Source organism: Marmota monax, unplaced genomic scaffold, assembly GCF_021218885.2.
Source record: "Marmota monax isolate L192 unplaced genomic scaffold, Marmota_monax_Labrador192_F-V1.1 WCK01_AAM20220418_F8-fsc00005, whole genome shotgun sequence".
Taxonomy (NCBI): Eukaryota; Metazoa; Chordata; class Mammalia; order Rodentia; family Sciuridae; genus Marmota; species Marmota monax.
This window is the reverse complement of record NW_026692254.1, coordinates 6761059-6782655: the sequence shown is the minus strand read 5'-3', so window position 1 is coordinate 6782655 and position 21597 is coordinate 6761059. Positions and strand designations below refer to the sequence as shown.

General features: G+C 43.5%; 1 protein-coding gene across 1 annotated transcript; it reads left to right on the top strand.

Annotated features, from left to right (window-relative positions):
* Positions 1-9161: 9161 nt before the first annotated feature.
* Positions 9162-18814, top strand: LOC124089214 (uncharacterized). Its single transcript, XM_046439218.1, has 5 exons — positions 9162-9242; positions 15353-15379; positions 15725-15833; positions 16985-17044; positions 18326-18814. The coding sequence occupies exons 1-5, from the start codon at positions 9162-9164 to the stop codon at positions 18805-18807; spliced, it is 759 nt and encodes a 252-aa protein (XP_046295174.1). The 3' UTR covers positions 18808-18814.
* The last annotated feature ends 2783 nt before the right edge of the window (positions 18815-21597 follow it).

Genomic DNA, 21597 nt, shown 5'->3' with positions numbered 1-21597 from the left:
CGGCCAGGCCTCCTGCCGCGGGCGGGGCGACGTGGGGCGGGCCAGATGCCGAGCGGCGAGGGGCGGGGCTGGGCGCCGAAGAGGGCGAAGGCAGGACGTCACGGAAAGGCGGGGCAGAGGTCTTCCGAGAGCTGGACTAGTGCCGGGCAGTGGTGAATGTAGATCCACGGCCTCTGAGCCCACTGGCGGAGACTACAGGCAGATGGTTGGGTAAGCGGCCTTGAGTCCTGGGTGTGCTTCCCTCTTCTCCCCCGTGTTTCCCTTGCCTCATCCTTCGGGATTTGCACAAATTGCGTTACAAAATGCCTTCTCTCGCTTCCTTCCACTTGCCCTCCCTCCTTTTTTCTCAGGATTTGCTGAGAGCCAGGCACTGTGGTAAGCTTGTTTCCCCACCAGCACCTAAAAGCAAAACAAATACCACACAAAAAACAACCCCAAATACTGCTGTGTTCACCCCCTTACTTGAAAACTCCACGCTGCCTCTAAGGATATGTTTAGTGCTGCAGGTGCTCATGGGTGGAGAGGGAAAGGTTGTTAACTAGTTGCTTGGGAAACAGACATTTATTTGTGCAGATCTCTCTGATGGACAATATTCCGGACATCCTGTAGAATCCTCCAGCAGAAGCTGTGGACTCAGACGGCCTTGGCTCAGATCTCTTCTTCCACTACCAGGCTGTGGCCACCTGCAAATTACCTTCTTCACTGAAGCCCAGGTTTCCTTATACGTAAAATGATGAGGCTGTTACAGCAGGATTAATTTAATATTAGATTAGTTAATATGTGTTATTGATTTGTTTTTGTTTTTGTTTGGCTGCGGGGGAGGGGTCGTGCCGGGGATTGAAACTCAGGGGCACTCCACCACTGAGTAACATCCCCACCCCTATTTTGTATTTTATTTAGAGACAGGGTCTCACTGAGTTAAATAGCATCTCGATTTTGCTGAGGCTGGCTTTGAACTCGTGATCCTCCTGCCTCAGCCTCCGGAGCTACTGGAATTACCGGAGTGATGGCACATGCCTGGCAGTGTGTTATTGTTTATAAGAGGGCCCAGCACATAGGAAGCATCAGCTTTTACAACACCATCATCAGCATGACAAAAAGCTTCCTGAAGAAAGGCAACCATATTCTAAAACCCACAGGGCAGAAAAAAAAAAAGAAACTTTAATCCCTTATTGTTCACTTCTTTTGGTAATTCAGTTATTAATTTCACTTATGTGCAACTTGTGACTTACACTAGTAAATTGATCATTAGAACAGGAGACACTCAACAGTCAACAATATAAAATCATAATATTACTTAGCCTTTCTTTCACACTCCAGTGGTCGAAGGACAAGAATAAGGATGAAGGTCCTCCTACCATCTGCCTAAATATGAACAGTTACAAATCAAGATAATAAACTAAGTAAAAAAGGATCTCTTCTCATACATTGACCCATATGCTCTCACAGAAACCTGGAAATCCAGGGTGGAATTTCATTCTGACTCCTTCCCTAGTCTACTCCCTAATTTCTCACCCCAGGCTCAGTCTTGCACCATGAAGGACCTCACACAGGGGCAAAGATATGTGGTCCTTTCCTGCTCCCCACACCCACAAATCCCAGCTGTTTACATGCCTACCTTCTCTTGGCCTAAGGGTGAACTTCAGGTTGAACTTCAGTGAACCAGGAAAGAGGGTTTTTGTTTGTTTATTTTTTTCTTTTTGTAGTTGTAGATGGACAGCATGCTTTTGTTTTTTATTTTTATGTGGTGCTAAGGATTGAACCCAGTGCCTCACGTGTGCTAGGCAAGCACTCTGCCATTCAGCTACAGCCCCAGCCCAGGAAAGAGGTTTTTGAAGGCCTTGGAAAGTAGCTTCTTTAAGCAGGAATCAGGGAGTGGATACCTGTAATGTGTCCTACAAGGGAATATGTGTGTGTAAGCTTCTGATGGCATGTCCTCTGACCCTGGAGCCTCCTTGCCTTGTTCAAATAAGTAGCCAGAGGAGAGTCAGAACAGGCTTATAATATACAGAAGCTAAGGGCACCGTCCTCTTGCCCAGGTCTAAGGGTAGTAGTGATGTAACTTTATTTAGTTGCTATATGAAATCATTGTATCAAATTGATTCTGTGGTAGTATACAACTGTTGATTTTATTGATTTTAGTGTGACCAAAATTTTACTAATAACCCTCACCAAAAAAATATGCATTACATTTTTAGGATATTTTATTTAGGTCCACCCCCACTCAGGTTAGCTTTCATCTCAGGGGGAGATGAAATTCCCAAACAATATAGCTATTTTATAATTATTTCCAGTAAATAGCATAGAGGAAGCAGATGGTACAGATTTAGTATCATTTATTAGGATGATATTAGCCATTTATTAGGCCATTTTAGGAGAGTCTAAAATTAAGTATAATTCAATAATAGATAATTCAAAATAATGACAATTTGCATTCTATGGTTAATTCATTAATACCATGAAAATCTAGATGGAGGACACCCTCTACTAACAATACATAGTGAATGAAATATTTCTAATGTGTTTATGTTAAAAATGTGCATTCTAAATGGTGACAGACTTTAATAATTCAGGGTTCTTCACTTTGAATATTTAATTTGCTGGGGAAATCTCTTTTAGTATTTTTCTTCAGTTTTTTTTTTTTTTTAATATTTTCAAAGCTGATTACTGTAAGCAGCTCTGCTTTTAGCCTACCTGGACTGTGAGCCATAATCTGCTAGATTGTCAAGGCTTCCTATAAGACTCATGATGTCTTAGCTAGAGACGAGGAGGAGGAGGAGTCTATCCTCACCCCCTTATATTAAAAAGGAGAAAAAAGTTCTGGAAGAGTAAGGGAGTTGGACAGGGTCATATAGCTGGTGATCTGTGTAAAAATTCTAGTTCAAAATATGTGTCCCTGATAGCCTTATTAAGCAAACAGCAAGGGAAACCCTTGTTTCAGCTCAGTAATCATGTGATCTTATGGTAAACCACATGAAATTGTCATTTTTGAAACTCAAAAACAATTAAATTAATGAATGAAAAAGTTGGCTTTAGAGATATATTAAAATTAGAATTTTACATTTTAAAATGCATTTACCATGTACTTTTCTCCCTCCCCCCCCCCACTAAATCCTGTATATCTGAGTCAACAAATTGGATATTGTATTAATTTGCTAGGGCTGCCGTATCAGAGCACCACAGACTAGGTGGCTTAAACAAGACGATTTATTGTGTCACAGTTCTGGGAGCTAAAGAGCAAGGTTAGGATATCTTCAGGGTTGGTTCTTTCTGAGGGCTGTGAAGAAGAATCTGCTCCATACCTCTCTCCTATCTGCTGGTAGTTTTCAGGTAATCCTTGGTGTTCCCTTGGCTTATAAGCACATCCCCTGCCTTGATGTTCACATAATGTTCTTCCTCTGTGTAAGGGCACCAATCATGTTAGATTAAGGGCCCATCTTCCTCCATTATGATCTCATTTTAACTAATTACATCTACAATAACCCTATTTCCAAATAAGGTCCTATTCTGAGATATTGAGAGTTAGGACTTCAACATGTGTATTTTAGAGGGGATGTGATTGAAGTCATAAGAGACGGGAAAAATATTTTATCTTTTAATCACTATTGTATCCTATGCTTTGGAAATAGAGATATGATATCATATATATCTGTGTATGTAACTCTTTCTGCCATTGAGGACTTATACTGATGCAAGCATTTATTGCTTCATTTAAACCTATGACATTCCTTTAAAGGATCATAATATTAAACAACTGCCCTAAGATCACATTACGAGTGTGTTGTCAAGCTAATGCTAGTGATAGGATTTGGACACAGACTTATTCCAGAGTCCATATCTCTTATCCTTCTTTTATTTAAATGTATTTTTTAGTTGTTGATAGACCTTTATTTTTACTTATTTATATGCGGTGCTGAGGATTGAACCCAGTGCTTCACACATGCTATGCAAGTGCTTTACCACCAAGCTACAACCCCAGCCTTCTCTCTCTCTTTTTTTTTTTTTTTTTTTTAAGTTTTCGGCGGACACAACATCTTTGTTTGTATGTGGTGCTGAGGATCGAATCCGGGCCGTACGCATGCCAGGTGAGTGCGCTACCGCTTGAGCCACATCCCTAGCCCCAACCCCAGCCTTCTCTTATCCTTCTTTTTATGATCTTGAAACTCATTAATTGACATTTTTAACTTCTTTTTTTAATATTTATTTTTTAGTTTTAGGTGGACACAATATCTTTATTTTATTTTTATGTTGTGCTGAGAATAGAACCCCGTGCCTCATGCATGCTAGGCAAGCATGCTACCACTTGAGCCACATCCCCAGCCCTTTAATTTCTTTATATGATATATTAATCTGTTATCTATTGCTAATAACAAAGAACCACAGATTGGGTAAGTTTTAGAGGAAAGAGTTTTCTTTTGGCCTATGGTTGAGGAGGCTCAAAGTTTAGATATCTCCTGTGGTTTGGCCGCTGCTGTTGGCCTTCTTGCTGGCAGGGTCCCAAAGTAGCACACAGCATCAGTTGGCAAGAGACAAAGAGCACATATGTGAAAGTGTTTCTGTTGTGGTCTCTTTCTTTTTATAAAGCCACCAGGATTCAACCACAGGGGTACCACCTTAATGACTTTATCTAATACTGAGCACCTCCCAAAGGTCTCATATCTAAACATCTTAGTCAGATTGTTTCCACCCTCCTAATGCTGCACAGTGGGGATGAACTTTCAATACATAAAAACTTGGAGGACAAATTCAAATCATATCCAAATAATTTCATATTATATGTAAAACATATACTATGTGATCCTTAAGGTTTTTACATATAGGTGATTTATTGTTTGGAGAATAATATACATTAACATAGAATGCATTTTTCTACATACTATGATACAACATTATGTGTTCAATATTCTGTTTCATTTTTATCCTTGAAGCTCAGAAAAACTATATTTTTCATTATCACTAGCAGTTACGTGGGTCTACATGATCAAGTTCGGCCAATGAAATATGAGCAGAAATGATGTAGACACTTTCAGGCCTAGTCCCCAAATATCCCACACAATCTTTTCCCCCCAGTTTTCATTAGTTGTCTGGTTAGATGCAGTGGATCCAATGGAGAACTCCTAGGCACTGGAAGAAGAGTGGATGACTAGGGGCTGGGGATGTGGCTCAAGCGGTAGCGTGCTTGCCTGGCATGCGTGCGGCCCGGGTTCGATCCTCCGCACCACATACAAAACAAAGATGTTGTATCCGCCGATAACTAAAAAATAAATATTAAAAAAAAAAAAGAGTGGATGACTGCAAAGAGGATGTAAGTGTGACTAGAGCAAGAAATAAACCTCTGTTGTGTTGAACGACTGGTATTTTGGAGTTTTGTTTCACCAGCTTGCATTGCTTATCCTGACTCATACACAAGCATTCCATGGAGAGTATGAAAACACATCAAATTATCTTTTCACAGAATTCTCAAATGAGGATTTATGTGACTATACAGATAATAAGAGAAACCAGAAACCTAGAATGAGAGGATTAAGCAAGATATGATGAAGAACCATCTAGTATAGCTCTATCTAATGGGACTTTCTAGAATGATGGAAATGTTCCATTCTGCCTTATGAATATGGTAGCCACTAGCCACATGTGGCTATTGTGCAACTGAATGTGGCTAATACAACTGAAAAACTGAATTTTTCATTTAACTTAATGTTAATAATTAACATTTAAATTTAAAGGACCACATGTAGCTAGTAACTACTGTGTTGGACAATGTAGATCTAAAGTGGAAAGATGGAGAAACATAGTAGAGAAAGAGAGAGGACTTTCATTGGGAAGTGGAAACACAGGAATTAGAATGGGTGATGCTGTCCTTGATGGGAGGTGATTCGGTCAGTTTTATGCATCAACCTATATAGGCCATGGTGCACCATGTTTTATTGAATACCAGTCTAGATGTTTCTGTAAAGTATTTTTGAGATGGGTTTAACATCTAAATCAGTAGACTTTAAAGCAAATTATAGTCTGAAATTAGTCCATTTTCCATTGCTATAACAAAATACCTGGAATTGGATACTTTGTAAATATAAGGTTATTTAGCTTACAGTTTTTGGAGCCTGGAAGTTCAAGATCAGGTGGTCCCACTGTTTGGGCCTCTGATGAGAGCCTAAGAGAGGATGGCGATGGCATCAGAATGTTGGAGCACATATGAGAGCAATTACATGGTCTGATAGGAACCCAGAGAGTGAATCAGGGGTCAGGCTCATTCTTTTATAATAACTCACTCTTGTAGGAACTAACTGGGGTCCCATGAAAACTATATTGAGCTCTTCTGAGGGGAGCACCAGCAATGACCTAATTACCTTGCACTAAGCCCCACCTCTTAAAGGTTCCAATACTTTTACACCACCAAATTGATGACCAAGCTTCCTATACATGAACCATTGAGGGACACACTCAGATCATATCCAAATATTATTTGATATGATATCAAATCATATTAAAAGCACCTTCTCTTATGTAGGTGGGCCTTCATTCAGTCAATTGAGGATTTAGGAGAAAAGACTCATATCCCCCATCCCCATGATCTCATGAGCCTGTCCCCAAAATCTGTGTGTGTGTGTGTGTGCGCACACACACACACATATTTCCTTTTGGTTCTTTTTCTCTGATAAACCCTGACTTATACAGGAAGGCATGATTACTGAGAGCATTTGATTTAATGACATTTGTAATAGCTAATTTAAGAGAATAAGAAGTAAGTTCACATTCCAATAAATAAAATGAAAACTCATGCATGAGTCCCTGACTCCTTTCCCCAACACTAATAATAATAATAAAATAAAAACAATAGATTTCCTCATTTTATTTCAAATCATATAAACTAGCAGCTAATAAATGGGTTTCTAAAAATATATGAACTATATGAAAGCCAAATAACAAATCAAATGCAGAATAATAGAGTAGTAGTAGAAAAATGTTATAGTTTAATGCTTGTTCTAACTATAAATACTGGTTAAATGAAATAGGCTCATTCTGTCTTACAACATTTGTATACCTATGATTCTACTGAAGTCCTTGAATTTGTGCTTCATGAGGTTTCCAGGATTATCCCTTTGTAGACAAAAAGGAATCAGCCTTTTCGACTAGACTTAAAGCTCCAAATCCTCATACCCTTTTCTCCCTGCAGGAGTGGACCTTGATGTGCCAAACAGGGACAGCTCTGCAACCCTGCATCCCTGGGTGCATGAGTGGCAGACTATAGGTGCTGATCTCACATATCAGCAATCTTTTCAATGCCAAGATTCTCCTCAGAAATCATTTGATAGATTTCATAATTGCCACTTGGATGAACTTCTCATCAGGGTTCAACAAGTACTTCTAACTATAAAGGTTTGAAACAAAGGGATGCTCTAGACCTTCTCTTATGATTCACTCACAAGCAAGTTAAAACCAAGGAATTTTGCATAATAAATGCCATTTCATTCGTTAGCAATATGTTTATGTTTATAAGGTGTCAAGGCACTGGGTGTAGAATGTTCTACTTCTCATTGTCTACAATTATCCATGGGTCTTTGTAGAAATGTTGGCTTCATTCATTCATGGGCATCTCAGTGGTGAAGCTACACAGAACACCCTCCCCACTCAAAGGAATGCTTAACCATTATGTCCTTGAGAAGTGCTTGAATTCAGAGGTTGAGAATTTTGACTGAGGTGCCTCAGTGATGTGGTATACTACTACCTCCTCTTACAAGCTGTGTGACCCTAGTTATACCTCAAATTCTTCACCTGTAGATCAGTAATAGTACTCTTCCACTCAAGGTTATTGAGAGGTTTAAAGAGTGAACTGTGTGATGCTGTTGGAATCACACTGGGTAGAATTTGCCTTCAAGCAGCACAAGCAAGTATTGCTTTGTCAAGAGGCAAGAAGAATATCCCTTTGGGATTTTGGTAGGGTACATGTTCAGAGGCCTTGACCTGCTTTTCCATATAGTCTGTATCATTTCATGGTTTAGCTTCTCTCTGTGGTGGCAGCTTCCAAAAACTCACATATATGTTTCCATTATTATTTTTGAAGCCAAACGTACAAAATTCAGTTGTGAGTAGGAAAACACCATGAAAAATGTCCCTTTTTTTAATCCTTATTATCGGCCCTTCAGTATTTTTCCCATTGTGTGTGTGTGTACTGGGCCTTAAGCATGCTAAGCAAGCACTGAGCTACATTTCAAGCCCCTCTTTTCTGCTTTCTTATTTTCCTTTTCCCGCCCCCCTGGTGACAGGGATTGGACCAGGAGCACTTAACCACTGAGCCATATCCCCAGCCCTTTTTGTTTTGAGACAGGGTCTTGCTAAGTTGCTTATGGCCTCACTAAGTTGCTGAGGCTGGTTTGAACTTGTTATCCTCCTGCCTCAGCCTCCCAAGTCACTGGGATTGCCTGGCTTACTACTTCTTTTATGTGGCCTTCCTAAGTTACTCTAAGCACATGGCTGTATTATGTCTGTGTGCATATACATGTGTGTATGTTTGTATACACATTTCAATATCTAGTTATTATATAATTTTAAAATGTAAATGAATTGTGTTGTTGCTTAATGATAAAGTGATTGCCCAGTATGCACAAGATTCTGGGGTCTACCCCACCACCACCAGCAACACACACATATATTTTTTATATAATATATTGCCAATGAGATGCCCAGCATTGATGAGTGGGTAGATTTAAAAGCCTACTACTTAATCAAGATGCTGCTGTTCCATTCTACATGGTCCCTTAGAGGTCCTCAGTTGAAATTAGCCACAGCTGCCCACAGTAGTAACCTGCTCATTTAGATGCCTGATATCTGGCTTTCTTCCCATCTCATGCCCTCTCTCTCTTAATCACTTCCTGGGATCGCCTCCTAAATGAACTAATTGTATTCAAAAATCTTGTGTTAGATCTGCTTTTGAGATTTGAAACCAAGACAGCTCATTTGACAAATGATCAAACTAGTGCATATTAACAAAGGTAAACTAAAAAGAAATCAGGTCTTCTGACTATAGACTATATTCTTTAGTCTTACCAGATGAGTAATAATACACTTGAAACAATGGCAGCATAATGCCCACTGGTCTATAATTGGCACTCCTATAAACAGGAGCAGATATCAGGGGCCTGAATGAGCAGATTACCACTATGGGCAGCTATGGTTCAGTTCAACTGGGGACCTCTGAGGAACCATATAGAATGGAAAAGAATCCTATTGATTACGAGAAAGTAGGCTTTTTAATCAACCCACTCCCATCACCCGTCAATGCTGGGTTCCTCCTGAGGTGTTAACTCCAACTACAGTTGTTTGAGGCCCTCCCAAATTCACATGTTAAAATCTAGCACTCAGTGTGTTGGCATTGAAAGATGTGGCATTTGGGAAGTAACTAGGTGTGATAGTAGAGCTTTTGTGAATGGAGTTAGTGCCTTACAAAAGAGACCTGAGGTAGACCATTTGTCCCTTTTGCCCTTCTGCCACATGAAGACCCAGCAAGAAGGCACCATCTGTAAAGTGGGGAGCCCTCACCAGCTACTGAATCTGCTGACACCTTGATTTATACTTCCAAGTCTCTAGAACTCTGAGTGATATTTCTGTTGTTGCCATAGTACCCATTCTGAGATATTTTGTTATAGCAGACTGAGTGGACTAAGGCTACTTCCTAGTATTTCCAATTTTCCATGTATTCTGTCAAGCAGTCCTAGCCCCAAAGAATATTCTCAAGCAAAGAATGCAGGATGCCCTTGACTGCACAGAAACGATGAATGAAACCTCCAGGAAGGGTCAAGGGAAAATGGACTCTGACAGAATCTGCTGTTTAAAAACACAATATACATTAGCTATGGATATAGCCTTTATCTCCTTAGTGGAACACTTTATGATGGATCAATAAGTATGGACTTTTTGAGCACTGGGGCTTAAAGGTACTAGTAGTTAGCACTTGGGGACACAAAAAAGGGTTTTGCAGAGAGCGTAAAATATGAGTCAAAAGACACTGATGTGTACTGAGTGAGCGCTGTGATTCAGTTCCAGATTCAGCTCCCAGATGGGCCTTTAACATTCAGGATCCCATCAATCCTAATGATAGCACAAAGTAAGCGCTTTTACCCTCAGACTTGGAGAGTTTATTCTCTTGTACAAGGTCCCATAGAAGACAGAGAAATCAAAGTTAACCCATGATCATCCACACAACAACTGTTCATTGTTTGAAAAGATCTAATAGGTCAGTCTAGAACAAGATACTCACTATAAAGATGGTGAAACTGAGGCAGAATACAGTAGACACAGTCACCTCCTGTTTTATCTATTGCTGTATGATAAGCAATATTTTAGATTACTTTTTATGGTTTTGTGGGTTTACTGGGTTCTGCTGTTTCTTGCTTGGGGCCTTTATCAAGTTCTCCAGGGAAACAGAATACACACACACACACAAATACATATGCATACATACACAAACATAATCCTGATTTCCTGAGTTTCAAATTTCATCCATGGATTTAACCAATTGGGGATTAAAAATAGAGGGGAAAATGTGACCTTGTTGCTGACATATAGTATATAGTTAGGTCTACAAAGGTTGCAACTCTACAGGACATATACAGATTTTTTTTCTTGTCATTATTCCCTAGACAACATAGTATAAAAACTATTTGTAGATCTTTTCCATTTTTTAGGTATTCTAAGTCATCTAGAAATGATTTAAAGAATATGGGAGGGGAGCTGGACAAGCAGAGCCCTCAGTTCCATCTCTAGTGCAAAATAGAAAAGTTTATGGGAGGATGTGCATTATTTATATGTAAGTATTATGCCATCGTATAAAAGGGATTTGAGTGTGTGCAAATTTTGGTATCCTTGGAAGATCTGGGAACCAATCCCTACCAAGGAATGATTGTGTGTGTGTGTATGTGTGTGTGTGTGTTTACATGGGTGCATGTGTAGAGTAATTGACTCACATGATTGTAGGGTTTGACAAATCTGAAATCTGTATGGCAGGCTGAAAACTCAGGCAGGAGTCCATGCTGCAGTTGAGGCAGAATTTCTTCTCCAGGAAACCCATTTTCTCCTCTTAAGGCTTTCAACTAATTCCATATTGCCCACCCACATTTATCAAGGATAGCGTCCTTTATTTTAAAGTCAACTGATTTTAAATCCCAGCAACTCAGGAGGCTGAGGCAGGAGGATCACAAGTTCAGAGTTAGCCTAGGCAACTTAGTGAGACCCTGTCTCAAAATAAAAAGAGTGGAGATGGTGGGGGCTGGGGTTGTAGCTCAGTGGTGGAGTGCTACCTTGTAGGTATAAGGCACTGGGTTCACTCCTCAGCACCACATAAAAATAAATAAATAAAGTTATAGTGTCCATCTACAACTAAAAGAATATTTTTTAAAAAAAAGATGGAGATGTAGCTTAGTGGTAGAGCACCCCTGCATTCAATCCCCAGGGTGGTAAAAAATCAATTGATTTTAGATGTTAACTACATCTATAAAATACCTTCACAGCAACACCTAGATTTGTATTTGATTAAATGCCTGGGGGCTATGGCTTAATCAAATTGACACACAAAACCAAATATTGCTGTGGCTCTTATGTGGTTAGTCAGATGTAGGCTGAATTGCAGTATTCCAAAGGCTCAAGTGGGCTGAACAGTGCAAGATGACTCACTCCAAAAGCTGCTGACTGCTGCTGGCTGTTTTCTGGGAGCTCACTGGGGCTATGCACTGCATGCCTGCCTATAGGATCCCCCTCCATTGGCTAGGTTCTGAAAGGGTGTTTCCATAGGGTATGTCTAAAGAGCCAGCATTCAAGAAACAGGAAATGGAGGCTACAAAGCCAGTAAATGCCTACACCTAGAACTTATACCACACATTTCCACTGTGTTCTATTGGTGGAAGCAATCACTCCACCCACTCTTCATTATGGTTTGGGTGTGGATGTCCCCAAAAGCTCACATGTGAGACAATGCAAGAAGATTCAAAGGAAAAATGATTGGGTTGTGAGAGTCTTAACCTAATTAGTGTAATTAATTAATTCAATTAATTTAGAATTAATCCCCTGATAAGGATTAACTGAATGTAACTGAAATGGTAGGGTGTGGCTGGAGGAGGCGGGAATTAGGACATAGCTTTGGGATATATATTGGTATCTGGCAAGTAGAGACTCCTCACTCTGCTTTCTGATCATCACGTGAGCTGCTTCCCTCTGTCACACTCTTCCACCACGACTTTCTGCCCCACTTCAAGCCCTGAGGAACAGAGCCGGTCTTCTGTGGCCTGAGACCTCTGAAACCATGAGCCCTCAAATACACTTTCCCTCTACAGTTGTTCTGGGTGGGTCCTTTAGTCACAGCATCTACTTCTCAAGGAGAATGGCAAGGCTACATTGCAGACCATATGGGCTGGGAGATAAAGATATGGCTATCTTGGGAAAATACAATGGCTCTTGCAATTTCCATGCACATTGGTTTTCTATCCAGTACCTGCAGCTCTTTGCTTAAGGGCTTTCTTTAGCCAGAGTTGGCTCTGCCTCCTGTGGTGCCAGTGTGAGGCAGAATAAATTAACACCTACCTGCAGTATTGTTCAACCAATGACTGATAAGAGATGGATACTACTATTTCTTATCCCTCAAGCCAGGTGTCTACACTGCCTCCCAGAGTTCCTCTAGTAGAATTAAGTTCCAGTGCAGAAAATGGTAACTTGTGTATTGCTGTTTCCCTTCCTAGTTTTTTTCCTCTACTTCCCCTACTTCCTGAGATGGAGTCTAAAAACATCTACTTACGTTCAAATCTTAGGCTCAGGGCTGTCTTCTGAGAGAACCCAGTTCAAGTTGGTGAGTGACCTCTCCAAGGTCATAAACCTGAGACTTGGGACTAAGATGAGATGACCTCCCAGTCAAAAGTATTTTTCCCTGAGACTGGGAGTGTAGCTCAGTTGCCTAGAATGAATGACCTAGGTTTTGTTCCCAGCATCAGAAAGAAAAGAAAGAAAGAAGGAAGGGAGGGAGGGAGGGAGGGAAGAATGAAGAAAGGAAGGAAGGAAGGAAAAGAAAACTTACTTTTTACATTTGTTATATTCTGAAAGAGGTCCAGAAAAAACAAAGTGTTCAGCTCAATTGATGGGGAAGGGTTTACAAAAGAAAACTATTCCAAAGTTCATATGTTAGCTATTTTAAGCAGTGTTGTTTGGAAGGAGCACTGGATTAGGAGTAAAGAAATTTAAGTTCTTGCTCTGGCTGTGAGTTGTAAACAAGTGCCATAAATTCCCTGAGACTTAGGAGGAGAAATTAAATTCTCATCCCCCATTCATATCTCTACCAATCCAGCAAGAGTGAAATGGAACGATATATGTAAAAGGCAAATTAATGGAAAGAATTGATTTTTCTCATTTCAGTGACTCTAGTCAACAAAAACTTTATTTTTGAAAAAAAATTTTTGAAAGTTTCTTATCCAGTCATGACCCTTATTCTACATTTCCGAATCAGACAATTAAAATTCTGCAAATCATGCTGTCTGGATAATTCAGATTGTGTTCAAAGTCCCAAGTTTTAAGACAAAGTGTTCAAATACTTTTTTTTTAAGTAGGCAGATGCGAATGGCCCACTTTAACTAGAAAGAGATCCTAAGATGGAAAGTGATCTCTCAGTCCCTGATAACAAATATTTCTGTCACTCTACAACATACGTAGGCATGAATTGCCTAGATAAAGGTGGACAAGATATTTTTTTCATTGGCTTATGAAAAAATATCACACCATATTATGGCTTCCTCCCCCGCACCCTCCACTAGCTTTGTAGGATTTATGAATTTTACCTAGCTCTGTGTGTCCGTATTTGTATGTGTGTGTCAGTGTGTGTGTTGAGTTTTGATACCTATCTCTTTGTGTGTTAGTGAACAGGGTAGAAAAATGCAGACAACAGACTAATAGGAGAGAAAACATCTCATGAATACACTGGGATACATTTAATATTATTGATGATATTCTATGATAAAACATAACCATGGGGTCAGGATTTATGTATTTATTTGTTTACTAAATTGATCACAGTTTCTGGTAGGAAAATTAAATGCAATTTAATGGCTAAGGATTTTGAACCTGATTTGGGTTGATATCTGTTTTTATTTTATATTTTAAAAAGGGAAAACAATTTGATTGGATCTAGGATTTGTTCAGAAACTTTGCTTACTAACTTAGCTAAATTTGTGGCCCTTTCCTAGGGAAATTGGCCTTCTGGTACATCCAGTTTAGTCTTATGCTAAGGTGGGAAGAGACTCAACATGGAGATTACATTTCTTCTAGAGATCAACTTCAAATTAAATATTTAAAAAAATATGTTGGTTAACAGATTCATAGCTACACTACCCCTTCAAGAGAGGTGGGGAATGCTTTCCTTTTTGCTTATTGTTCTGCTGGTATGTTATTGTCTGAATACTGAGAGCTAATAACCCTTCTTTTTACCATGAAGACAGCTTTTTATGAGCACTTACTTTTTGTATTTTGTGGAATAAAAACATAACTTAATTTTAATTAGTATATTCACTGAAAAAGGTCAATCTAATGGAAACAGGGAAAGGGAGGGAAATCATAGAAAATAAAGCCAGCTTCTAAAGACTTTAGAGGAAAACTCATCAATTATAAAATAAAAAACCCAAACTAAGCATTTAATTGAAAAAAGTTCTTTATTTTCCTTTGTTCGCATTTGTAGTATTCGAAAGACAGCCCCATTTGAATTAGGGAAAAGTTATCCTTCGAAATGACTTCAGTGATTTGGCTCCATCTGTATTTCAAACGCATTAACTTCACACCATCCACAATGGGTAATAAAGATGCGCAGATTCGGGTCAAATTCATCCTTCTGAAAAACTGCAAATTAAGATGTTGATTATACACCACCGGCTGTCTTAATCATCGTGATCAAAATCCAAATATTAAGGAAAGGGGCCCTGGAGGGATGCGTTTGGGCTTTTGTCAAACCCTCCACCAAACTCTGAAGCCCAGCCAGTGCTTCTCCAAATCTTTTTCCGGGTAAGAGCCCCCATCAGCCTGCCTGGGCCTCAAAGTGATTCTCAAGAGTGGTTAGCGAGTCCCCCATCCCCCAAACCCAGACACACCCCGAGTCCCATGAACAATTCTGGGCTGTCAAAACACACGGCTGCGTGTTCAATCCCAATAACTAGCGGATGATTAATGAGCGGCTTGATAATTTAATATCGCATGTGATTAAATTATAAGGTGTGGGGGAGGGGAGCTCTGCACTATCTCGACCGCCCGGGCGGAAGCCGACCAGCCAGCGGGTCTGGGCTGCGCAGAGAGACGCGCTCTTCCTTTGCACAGTGCCTGGCTAGGCTAGGCAACCGCGAGTCTGCGCCTTCCCAAGGTCAGTGGGTCTGGGGAGGAGAGGGTGCATGGAGTGGGAGATGGGGGAAGCCGGAATGGCCAAGGGGAGGGGTAAGACACCGGACAGCTTGGGTTTGAGCCATAGAGCAGGGTGAGCCGCTGACTCTTCCCAAAGCGAAGGGAGACGAAGGGGCTGGAAAATGGCCCCAGACAGGGTGAGAGCCGATTTTTAAATTCCACTTCGCTCCACCACATAGGCTTGAAGAATTTCAGGGACTCCGAGATCCCCGGGAAGAGGGGGCGTGTGGCTTGGCCCAACTGGGTCTTTTCCGGGTCTCCACCTCCCTGCGCACCTTCAACTAAGAGAGGGTTCTCTTGCAAACAGGGCCCAGGTGGTGGTCAGATTGGGTCACTCGAAGCCGCGTATATTCCGCAGTCCACGGACCCCCAACCCTATCTAGTGGCACGCGGGGTTCACTCCATCCTGGGTTCCGGTACGTTGTGGGGGAAAACTGGGGCGTATTAAGCAGCACAAGAGCCCGAAGCTACGCAGAAGAGGAAAGATTACACTAGATGCAGGTTTCGTAGTTTCTAGCTCAACTCATTGGGGCAGAGGCGTATAACTGATGTACTGGAGGGACTCCTGGTCGTCGCTCTTTCCTCCCGAACGGGGAGTAGAGAACGAGTAGAGACTCGGGCGTGGCCACTCCTTCCCCTGGGAAAAAGTGTGAATGCAGAACCGCTCCAGGTAAAAGTACCTCGTTCGTAGTTTCACCTCGAACGAGGTAGGTGGCTGTGTACAGCGCCGGCTGGCTGTTCGCTGGGCACCGCAGCCTCAGAGCGGCACCTGAGAGGCCACTGCGGAACCCAGGAAAGATTTTAGGGCTTAACCTCCAGTCGGAGAAGGTAGGCCCCCCAGCAGGAGGGTCCCCGGAAGACCCTAGCAAACTGGACCCCCGGGGATTTCTCCAGACTCAGAGCTAGAGAGTGAAAATTAAAGATCCATCACCAGGGCCCCAGAGTAACCAGAGTCCAGGCCGTCCCCTGGTTGGATTTTCAGACGGGATATGGTATCCAGAAGGAGATGCCCGTGGACTGAAATCAGGGCCAGAGGCCCGAGAAAATGTCAGGAACAGCGCTCCTGAAGTCCTGGGCCTTTAGCTCCAGCTGCGATAGCCAAATCTTCTTCTGAGAAAGGGATGGCAACTTCCTAGGACCAGCTCCTTGGATATGCAGGAATGACCATTTCTTTGTCAGTTTCTTCAAATATTTGAAAATAGCACCAAGGAAGGAGGAAAATCATGAACAACCGAATGGGCTTGTAAATAGAGGTCATAGTATGGAGAAACACACACACACACACACACACACACACCTACCTCCCAAAACACCCGAAAAGAACTGGATAAACTTGCCGACCTAGAGCAGAAACAAACCACACATTGATTTTAAGAGGCTCAGTTGAAATGCTCCAAATTAGCAAATCCAGGCTGTAGGCTGTGACTATAATTTCAGGATATTTGGTACACACAAAACTCTGGGGAAGGGGTAAAATCTGAAAGGGGACCAGAGGGGAAGATGCCCCGGAAGTCGTGCTGCGTTCCTGGACCGGGTGATTTTAAACTTGGATGTGCCTTTCTTTTAGGCCACCACTCCTACCGCATTGCCTGGGCCAACAGAATCCAAAGAGACCACTCCCCTCAAGGTACGTTAGTAATAATAAAAGAGGGTTTACCCGTAAGGCTTTTGCAAGCAATGGCCTCTGTAGCCAAAAATAATTTTAAGGAGAGGCGCCTGGGGGTATTTCCTGTGTGCCCGCTGCTGGCGTTCGACCTAGGGTACTCACACTCCCCAAGGTCGACAGCAGGTTCCAGGGTGCCACTTTTGTCCCTGTTATTAAAGTAATTCCTTCAATTTACTCCTTGTCCGTGCTTCCAGACACAAGCTGATCTCCACATCTGGTTACCAAAAACATTGCGGGACCCGTGTCGGGCAACTTTAAAATTCCAGGGCCAATCTTTTTCTCCCAAAGATCCCACACACCTTAGAATAAATAACGTGTCTCTGGCAGACACAGTACCTTTCCCAGAAATTAAATTTGGGTTCTAGAAATCCGACCAAGAAGGTCGTAGACGTTAAGTATGCACTTGCAAGAATTCCGAGTTCTCAATAAACATGTGGGTGGAGGGTAGGGGAGATGTGGGGCACCAAAATAGGGTTTTTATTTCCCAGATTACCGATAATCTGCTGATTAATCAAGACTAGGACACTAACGATTCCCAAAGTTGATAAAGGAGGAAGAGTGAGTTTTATTTTGTCATTCACATTAGCATTCACTTCTAATGATTTCGGACACCTGTAAAATGATATCGAAATCAGTGGTGCATTGGATGGCATTGTTCGACGTTGCCAGGACGAGAGAGGTGCGCGAGTTGGCGCGCATTGATTTCACCCTTCACTCTCCGCCCTGCTGCCGAACACCATTTAGGCCAAGATCGGGTATAATGGGAAACACCATCAGCAGACAATTACCCTTTCAGAGGATTCACTTCTCCTCACAGACACTGTTATTTGAGAAATAGGATCATTTGATTTCATATTGCACTAAATAACACCCAGCCGGTTCAAATTGCCAGCTTCTTAAAAACCGCCCATTGGAATAAATTGCAGCGGCCTCTTTTGCTTTTCAGGGCAATACGATGGGCACCGGGAAGAACTTGTAAAAATAACTACAAAGTCACTACAGAGTCCTTGCTATTGATGAGAATAGCTCTGCCACCCCTCAGGCAAAGGCATCCAGCTACCCTGCCACCGCCCCCTCCACCCGTCAACTTTGGATGGTTCAACCACTTGGCTTTGGCATTAAAACGTACAATTCCAGCCACCCGGAGGAAGCGCTTCGAGCCACAAGTCGCAGAGCAAAGAAAGATGAGCAAGAGACACAAATTTCTCTCTCTTTTTTTTTTCTTTTTTAAATTGCCTGCAGGATTCGCATATTCGGAGACCGCTGCGGATTTGGGGAGCTGCGGCCCCGGCGTGCGCCGAGTTCAAGGGTCTCCGGTTCTTAGCGCAGAGTGTCCGGCGGCCACAGAACCGAGCGGGTCCAGTCGACGCGCCCTGCTTACTGGTGCGCCCTCAAAGTCTGCCAAGGCGTGGCGCCCATTTTTGCTCTCACAACTGGCGCCAAGCCGAGAGCCGGGGCTCCAAGGGTCGGACCAAGGGGGCAGAAGGAGGAGGGAGCAGCATTCCGGTATTAGCGCCAAGTCGAGAAAGAAAGAAAAGAAGGAGAGCAGCGAGCTGCAGTTTGCTGCACACCCGCCACCAGAGACATTTCAGACAGAATTAAGCCTTTTGAAGTCGACCACTTACTGTGGTTTAATTGACACTGTTCAACTGAGTGACAATTGTTCAGTTGGATGGGGGCGATACACTCCCCGCTTATTTTTTAATTCGCAAAATAAGATTTGAAGCCTTGGTTCTTGGTTCTTTTGTGACAAGGGGCGGGGTGTATTTACGACCGCCAAATCTGTCGTTGAAGTACCCCCGCCCTATTCCCCTCCCTCCCGTTTCCGTTAAGTCTTTATTATATTTGTGTTAATGCACTTCAGGAAGGCCTTGTAAGAAACTCCCTCTCCTAAGCAAATTGAAGGCCAGATGCTGGAGCCTCACCGGTGTACCCCTATTTGGGGGCAAGAGCTGGAAGCACCCTTTTACCGGGTCTAGAGAACAGGAGCTTGTTAGTCTAGGCGTTTGGGGACAAGGTGGGAGACTTTCCCCTTCTTTGGCACTGGGAGGAGCCAGGGAGCAGGGAGTTTTGTGAGCCCAGAGGGAAGGTCCGTGAGCGACCAAGTTGCCCTTTCTTGGATAGGCACAGGCTTTGGCTCTGGGGCAAGGTCGAAGGTTGCTGGGCAGACGTAGGCGCTGTCCAACAGGGGAGGGGGGATGAGGAGCAGAAGGTTTCAGCATGCCTTCATTCACCACTAGTCCTTGTCTTGCGGACCCTAGCTGCTACTCTCTGTAGCGTTTCTCCAGGACACCCTTCTACCCCGCAGATAAGAGCCTATCCACAAGGCCCAAGTGTACCCAAGCCAAAATCGGGGCCACGGGCTTTGGCGCTTCACTCTAGATCTGGGGAGAACTCCACGAAGCCCAATTTCCCACCCCACCAAATCTGCTCCTGCTGTCCAAATCCAAGGCAGCCTGTGACTGACTGTCCAACAGAGCCCAGGGAGAGCCCCGGAGTCTGCTCCATTCCCTCGGTAACCTAAGGCTGTGGTGCCCTCACCTAACGCCACACTCCGCCCACCTGCGTGCCTCCAGCGGCGCCCGCACGCAGTGAGGGCGCTCCCTTTTAACTCTCCATCTCCTCCTGGTGGAGGGTGCAACAGAAGAACCCTTTCTTGCCGAGTACTAAACCCAAACAGGCGGCTTTTCCAAGATGCCAGGAACAGAATGGTTACATTCGAAGTTCCAGAAAACTGCTCCGCTCCAAAGTTCACTGCCCTTGCGAACCAAACCGCAGAGCTACTGATTGAATGGCCGCGCCGCCAACGTAGCGACTCTGACTTGGGTCCGGAGCCCGCGGGTTGGCGGAGGCTGCTATGCCAGCGGGCTGCTCTCCTGAGGACACCAGAGGAGACTCCAGGGACTGCGTGGGTGGGCCTTTCCCTCCGCGCGCGCCTCCTTCGCGGCCGGAACCCCAGCAACGCGTTAAATTAGGGTCGAACTCCAGCACTGGGTGGGGGAATCTTGTGTCCGCCCCGTGCAGGCCTGGGAGTCCTAAGTTAGGGCAGTGAGAGCCAGTTGGTGCGGCTCCTGTCTGCTCCGGCCACCAGCGTCGGCGGTGGCTGGCAGGTCAGCCCTTTTGCCCACTGTTTTGCCCCCACCCTCGATCACGTTGCCGAGCGGGTCCCCACGCTACCCTCCTTCGCCCGCGCTCCCTCCAAGTCGCCGAGTTTACCAGCGCGTTTTGTTCCCGTTTCGGATTCCTGGCCGAGGGGCAGTAACCGCTCTCTTCTCGGACGGACGCTAATCAAGTAATTTCCCCATCCCAGCCCCATCAAATTGCTCTTTAGCTGTTGAACCGCGGAGTTTTGCTCGCCTTTTCACATGCTAATAACGCCCATTCAGCGGCTCTCGGTGGGGCTGTTTGTCGCGGGATAAATCTCCTTGTTTGCCCGCTGCATGATTAATTGATATTGTTGTCTGGCTTTTGTGGGGACCGCGAGGAGCTGAAAGGCGGCGCGTCGTGACTGCGCTGGGGGCCGCTGGCGACCTCCTCGGGCTGCTGAGGTCCCGGCGAGGTCGGGCCGGGACTGATGACATTATGCGCCCGATTTGGTTTCCCTTATTAGAAAGATGATGAAAGACTTGGAAACCCCAGTCTTAGAACTCACCACCCGGGCGTAGAAACCGCATAGCGTTAAGCCACAAATTCAGACAAAGCTCGGGCGTTTGCTCAATTTAGGGAAACGAGTGGGTGTCACTTCTCCACGCAGGAGACAATTAAATCTTATTTCGGCCCACCCGGGTTTTCAGTAGAATTGAACATGAAGCTGCAGAGTAGTTTGTTTTTTCAAACAAAGAACAGCAACAACATTTTTTGTTGGTTCCAGGTTGTAAAGGCTGGTTAAAACCCTTAAAAGGAAAGTAAATGGAAGTCAGTGTTCCGATAGAGACCTTGTAGGCAATGGTAGAGGAAAGCCATGCAAAGGTGCTTCCAGGTTGGACCCCGAGCTTTTCGGTTTGCCAAAACGCGCAGTATTAATTGGTGTCGCCAGCCACCGTGAAGCCCCGCGCTAACGCAAACTGGCGCTATCACTAAGACGCGAGTCCGCCTGTAAGCCCATGTTTATTTGACTTCACCGGTCCCTTTTCTTTGCTGCATTTTCCCGCAGTCCTCAGGTGTTCAGTCAAACCAACAAATTCCTCCTTCCCCTGCACCCCTCCCGCCTTCTCCCCGGTACCCTGGGGTTTTATCCTCCACGGTCGTCCCAGAAAACTAGGAGATTCAATTAAACAATTCCAGTTACGCGGTGCTCCTACTGCCTGCTTATTGCAAATATTTCCTTTTTTCGAGTTCTTAAAAAAAAAAAAAAGCAAAGAGAAGAAAAGAAACTGTCGCCTTCGCTTTCACTGAGCGCGGGGTAATTGATAGGCGCCATCAGAGGTCAGAATTTGCATAAGAATTAAGAGCAGTAAATTAATTTAATATTCCGTGCACATCTCCAATTATTCCTGGAGACCTTTGTCTCCACG

What these genes read in the sequence shown, in the direction of transcription:
- LOC124089214 (XM_046439218.1), top strand. Translation starts at nt 9,162, where the DNA reads ATGGGCAGCTATGGTTCAGTTCAACTGGGGACCTCTGAGGAACCATAT. An exon ending in ATCCTATTGATTACGAGAAA is followed by an intron (nt 9,243 to 15,352) that starts GTAGGCTTTTTA and finishes TGGCTAGGCTAG; the next exon opens with GCAACCGCGAGTCTGCGCCT. An exon ending in AAGAGACCACTCCCCTCAAG is followed by an intron (nt 17,045 to 18,325) that starts GTACGTTAGTAA and finishes AATTGCCTGCAG; the next exon opens with GATTCGCATATTCGGAGACC.